The sequence below is a fragment of the Sparus aurata genome, chromosome 12, assembly GCF_900880675.1.
Source record: "Sparus aurata chromosome 12, fSpaAur1.1, whole genome shotgun sequence".
NCBI lineage: Eukaryota > Metazoa > Chordata > Actinopteri > Spariformes > Sparidae > Sparus > Sparus aurata.
In genome coordinates, this window is record NC_044198.1 from 4,041,097 (window position 1) to 4,047,101 (window position 6,005).

At 43.2% G+C, this 6,005-nt stretch overlaps 1 protein-coding gene across 1 annotated transcript; it reads left to right on the plus strand.

Annotated features, from left to right (window-relative positions):
* The first annotated feature begins 359 nt into the window (after nucleotides 1-359).
* naif1 (nuclear apoptosis inducing factor 1) lies at nucleotides 360-4,571 on the plus strand. The gene is made up of 3 exons (XM_030435001.1): nucleotides 360-946; nucleotides 2,241-2,291; nucleotides 3,576-4,571. The coding sequence occupies exons 1-3, from the start codon at nucleotides 502-504 to the stop codon at nucleotides 4,124-4,126; spliced, it is 1,047 nt and encodes a 348-aa protein (XP_030290861.1). The 5' UTR covers nucleotides 360-501; the 3' UTR covers nucleotides 4,127-4,571.
* Nucleotides 4,572-6,005: the final 1,434 nt, after the last annotated feature.

Consider the following 6,005-nt stretch of genomic DNA (forward strand, 5'->3'; position numbering starts at 1 on the left):
ATGCCTTAGGATGTAGTGAAAAGATGGCAAAGTAACTTGGATACACACACACACCCACCCACACACACTACACTTATTTTACGTCGTACATTACCATGTTTTATGGCATGCATGGTGTCTTTCCCGCAAGTTTATTTACAGAGAAATAGATTTTTTATAAACAACAAAAACTCATATTCACCACCAACTACGGCTGTACGATAAAGTGAGGTAACGGTGAGAATTTCTATTTGGCTTTTGAAACCCATAGTTTGTTTGGCTCGCTGAGTGATTGGCGTTTGATTAAACCAATAGTAACAGAGACTGTAACATGACCGCGAGATATCTGACCAATTGGGTGTTAATGGGCGGGGCAACACGCCCCGCTAACGTAAGCGTTGCTAGTAGGAAGAAGAAGCCGATTCTGGAAGCCATTACGTTGCGCACATCAGTTGAGTAAATCCTACTATTTTTGCGTACAATACGCACAATTACCTCTCTAAAAGAGGAATTTCTGCAATTATGGCATCGGTCGCGAAAAAGAGAAAAATGAATTTTTCGGAGAGAGAGGTGGAAATTATTGTGGAAGAAATAGAGAAACAAAAGCACACACTGGTTAACCACTTCAATGCTGGAGTCACCCACATGGCAAAGAATAACGCGTGGGGGGACATTCTAAAAAAGGTGAACGCTGTCACCACCTGTCCCAGAGAGCTGCCCGAGGTGAAAAAGAAGTGGTCCGACATGAAGACGGAGGTCCGACGCAAAGTGGCCCAGGCGCGGGCTGCTATAGAGGGGACCTCCGCAGACTGCACTCCAGTTCCCGTCATCCTCACTGCTATGCAGCAGAGGATCTGTAACCTCCTGGGGGAGGCCACCATCATCAGCTTACCTGCAGGAGACTCGGATGCTGAGATAACTTTACCTGTTACAGTGAACACCGCCACCACCGTCACACTAACAGAAAGTAAGTTGGCAGAAGTTTTACAGTGAGCAGCAGACCCAGGATACAGCGGCAGTGTGTGGGATTATGATGTATGCGGTTGTAATAAGTAGAATAAGTTCGTGTGCAGAGCTCAGTCAGAAATGTTGCTCCTTAAGTAGACCGACAGGCTGAGACTGAGCATGTATTATAGTTGAGTAATACAAGTGGATATTGAAGGAGATTATACTTCTGATTGGAGGGGGACTTTAATTCATACAATATAACATTCCCCATTTCAAACAGTTAAAGCAAAGACAAATAGGATGCGCCTGCAGACTCTTTGACCCTGATGGCAGGGTTGCCCTCGTCTCATCTTAGATTTGTATCCCATTTCTCCATTTCTCAGCCTTGGACTGTGGATGCATTCAAGAGTACTAAACAGGAGTCCTGCTATTCCTCCACTGCCTCCTGCTTTTCTTCATGACTCAGACAACACATTGGAACAAGCATATTACTTACTAATAGCTCGATTTTCCACGTCCAATGATTTACATGTGGTGAACAATATTAAAGGGACAGTTCATCCCAATATCAAAATACATACTTTTCCCTCTCACCCGTAGTGTTATTTACCCATCTAGATTGATTTGGTTTGAGATGCAGTGTTCTGGAGATATAGGCTGTTGAGATGTTTGCGTTCTCTCTAATATAATGGAACTAGATGGCACTCAGCCTGTGGTGCTCAGAGCACCAAGACATAGCCTACATTTGAAAAACTCAAGGTAATCCGCAGACCTTGTTGTGAGAAGTTTTGCGTAGGAAATACATGGATGAGGGGCTAGCTAACTGAGTTAGCTAACTAAACAACTAAGCCAAGGAGGTCACCATTAGTGTCACAAGCACAAGCCTCTTCGCCTCCGTCAGTCGATGCACGCTTCCTTCTGTGCGGTGACACTGTGGGCAGGTGTAGTTAGGTAGAAAGAACATAGATGCCATATGAAACTTCTCAAAACAAGCTCTGCAGATTATCTTGAGTAACCAGGTCATGATGTCTGGATAGAGACATTGCCGTACGTTTCTCAAATGTATGTCTTTAAGCACCACAGGCTGAGTGCCATTTAGACATCTCTGTGGCCACTGTCTCCAAAACTAGCACTGCAGGTGAGAGTCAAAATGTATTTTTGGTTCTGAGATGAACTGTCACTTTAAGCAACATACAAATTTTGAAGGTTTAATATTTGACTTGTGTTTAATTAATTGCAGATTTTCTCCCTTCTTTTTCTTTGAATGTTAGTTGCCATGTTTTCAGCCTCATATTCTGTCTGTGTTGTTTCAGCTCTCCCAGCGGGCTCAGCTACAGTCTGCGATGAAGCAAAGCCACTGAATGGTAAGTGTGTCTATCTGCAGTATCCCTCCATACCTGCATTTTATTTCATATCTGACATATACAGGGCAGTAAGTGTATTTATTAGTTGAAAGGACACATCTTTCCACTTACTGCAAAGGAAGGTTTCCATACATTGAATTGACCATTGCATAACATTTCTGGTCAGCTTAAGCTTAGACAGCTGACACTTAAGCCTGAGACTTATACAGTATATTTAAAGATGAAATACAAAATAGTATGTTCTTGTCACGAGCAGCACCACCCACATAAACTGAGATGAATCATTTATCTCAGTCTTTATACCACCAATGACTGGTTAACAGCTCACTCAGCACTGAACAGATGTACTGTACAGGCGACAGATAACTTCTATCACTGAGTGAAAGTGAAAGTTAAGTTAAAGTACCGTTTCCCTACTCATGGTATGTACAAGTATAACAGCATGATAGAAAATGGGAGGATACCTAAAAAAAATGAACTTGGTGGCAGCCGAGCCATAAGCACAAGCCAGCTGGCTGTTTTTTTATTCCTTCCTTATTTTTTTCCTTTTCTGATATTCTAATAATGTTCCTCTTAATGTAGCAGCCTGCATTCATTTCTAGAAGGCATCACATCATCCTGCATTCACATCCATTAGCACAAGATTGATTTCATCATCACCTTGAGGTTTACGCAAACAGTTAGCTTAGCCTTGGCTTGGTTCGTCAGACATCTGTTCTGTAGACATATCTACAGTAGATGTGATTATCTAGGTTGCAGACACAATGAGAAGATTGCTCGCAGTGCAATCGTCACTGTCGTTATCCTGGCTCTACCGTCTGTACAAGACACGTATGACCACCTGTTGTTTGGAGACAGAGTGACTGTGGAGAATCATAAAATTCCCGCACAGTTGGCAGAGACATATTAACAACCAGTTGGTTGGACAATTTGAAACATATTTACATGTTCGACTGGAGTCACTGTTTTAATGACTTGACTGGACAGAAAATAAAAGACTTGTGACTAGACCTAACTTGAGACATGATGACTTGAATGACTGGTCTGTGTTCATCTCATATTAGGACAGTAATATTATGAAGTAGCTTGCATTATGTCAAATGAAACTTCACCCCCATTTACAGATTTCCCACAATGTTGAAGTACTCCTTTAACCGTTGCATTGAGGGACATGAGGATTAGTAGATCACAACTGTATTTTTTAGAATGGAATGGAAAAATGGAAAATCTGTAGCCTCTATAGGCAGGGTAACTAACGAAACAGCTGTTCTGTCCTGTTTTCAGCTGAAACGACTTACCACACTCTTGAAGACGGAGGCGTGGTGGAGTACTGCACCACCACTGTTGGTGACTCCGCCCCCACTGTGGTGGCGGCTGTTGAAGCTCCAGTGGAGATGCTCGCCTCATCCGCAGCTTCCCCGCCTCCACCACAGGGTCAGGCCAAACCCCAGGAGCTGAAGAGCCGTATAGCCCTCAACTCGGCCCGCCTGCTGCAGGAGCAGAGAGTCACCAACGTCCACATACGACAAATCGCCCAGCACCTGGAGGGCCAGAACGAGCTGCTGCAGATGATGCGGCGCTCCCAGGAGGCTCAGGCGTTCGCTCAGGAGAGACAGGCCCAGGCCCTGGAGGGTACCCAGGCTGCCCTGCTGGCATTAGTGCAGATGCTCAGACCTGCTCTCAAAGACCTGCGCAAATTCCTGCAGAGTGGGACTGAGGTGGCAAACCCCAGCAGCTCCGCAGCAGGACCCCCAGCTGACGGGGCAGCAACAGAGGAGCAGAGCAGGCCCAAAACACCTCCACCCCCACCACAGCAAGCCGAAGGGATACAGTAGGCGCTGTGTGTGTGTGTGTGTGGCGCCGCTTCCTGTCTGCATTTCACACAGAGGAGTCCATGCACACGGACTACAGAGAACAATATAAACTTGTCAAAAGTTGCCTTAGGAGAGCATGTACAGAGTTTTACTTATGTTTTATCATTTGGCCACTCACAGAAGCATCAAAAATGTTTAGTTAGGAACATTTGACTGCCTGTCATTAATCAGCTGTGACTTTATGTTATTTAATACATTCGATTCGATTTTGAAATTATGTTTTTAATGCAAAGATGCAGAAGGTCATCACTCTGATGTGGAATGAACATTCAATTCTTTTTAGTGTGTTTTGTGAAAGTTTTTCATGTCACCCCAACGTTAAACATGAACGAAGAATAATGAGTCTTTTTTTGTGACCAGAGTCCGTTTGTGTCTTTAGAGCGGAATAAAGTTAGAAGAAACATCAGCAGCCTGTCTTTTTCCTGCAGGGTGCATTGCTGTTAATCAACCAGAAGATGTCAGTGTATGTAAGCAAATGTCATCAGTGGTGGCGCAGCAGTGTAGTTGAGGAGGGTCTCTCTGCTAGTGTTACACATTGAAGTGTGTTTACAGGTGTTGGGGAGTGTATGTATAAAAGCAGTCTAAGGCTTTTTTTTTGCAAGTTGCTGCTCGCTCAGTTTGTTTGTTTATTGGTTTGTTTAAAACAGGACAGAAAAAAAAACAATAGTAATACAAAGAGATTACTATGATAAAAACACTAATAAATACACCAATGAAATGCATCACACATTCATGAGAAAAGCCACTATTACTTGACATTAGTTTTGGGGCAAGACTAACACTTTCTGTGATATTAGTAGGGATGGCATGTAAATGCATTGACAGATTTTGTCAAGCAATGTTTAAGTTGCATTGTGGGTAATGTATGCACCAGGTTTTGAAAAGCCGTCCACTGGTCTGCATTGCATTCCTATAACACTGTTGGATCATCGTAGAGAAGTTGAAAACAAATGATCAAAATCAGTACAGCAGAGCAGAGATATCACCTGTTTTATTCCACACATCCTTCTTCCTTTCCAAAACATTGTGACTTCATTACCCAAAATGCAACTTAGCTGCTGAGTGACATCATTGGAGCCAATTTATCAGATTACATGCAGCTTCCTCTGGAGCCGCAAAAGGCTTTAGACTACTATTTTTCACATAAGCAGTGGTGTGAAGGAGCAGTGCCACATTTAATATTGTAATGTAAACCTGGTAAAAATGAGAAAGTTTGAGAGTGCAGGACAATAATGACAGTGTCAGAAGTGAAATTGTTATTCTACACAGTTGCCTAGCATCATTAAGTGCTGAATGTTTCTAAGGTGGCAGTGCATGAAACTCTAAAACACAGAAACTGGATCAGTTGTATCCAAAGTGAGATCAGGCAGAGCCAAAGAGGGAACATCATCAGAAGTTCAATTAAACAAGCTGAGTTCACTGAGAGACAAAAAAAGCCAACCCAATCACCATCCGTCCTGTCAGAAGAAGGCTGTCTTGTAGCGTATCAGAGCATGAGGAGCAGTTTCTAAACCACTTCTCAGGAGAGAAACAAGGATGAACACGTGAGGTGAGCTAAGAAATACCAGAATTTCACAGTGGATGATGAAAAAGGTCTATTTACTGATGAATCCCAGTGATAGATTAGTGTCAGTAACAGAAGGGTGTATGTAAAGAGACGAACATGAGAGAGAATGATCCCACAGTGTTTCACAGTCACAGTGAAACATGGTGCTGGAAGATGTTTTCAGACTCCTGCACAGAACCGACTTCTCCCTGACTGAGGAGGAGCACCACTCCATTCTTCAGAGACTGAGAAAGCCAAACATCCTCTGTGACATCACAAGAAGCAGTCTGTGAC

Coding starts and splice junctions, on each gene's coding strand:
- naif1 (XM_030435001.1), top strand. CDS start 502: ATGGCATCGGTCGCGAAAAAGAGAAAAATGAATTTTTCGGAGAGAGAG. Junction 947..2,240: donor CACCGTCACACTAACAGAAA/GTAAGTTGGCAG, acceptor GTGTTGTTTCAG/CTCTCCCAGCGGGCTCAGCT. Junction 2,292..3,575: donor TGAAGCAAAGCCACTGAATG/GTAAGTGTGTCT, acceptor TCCTGTTTTCAG/CTGAAACGACTTACCACACT.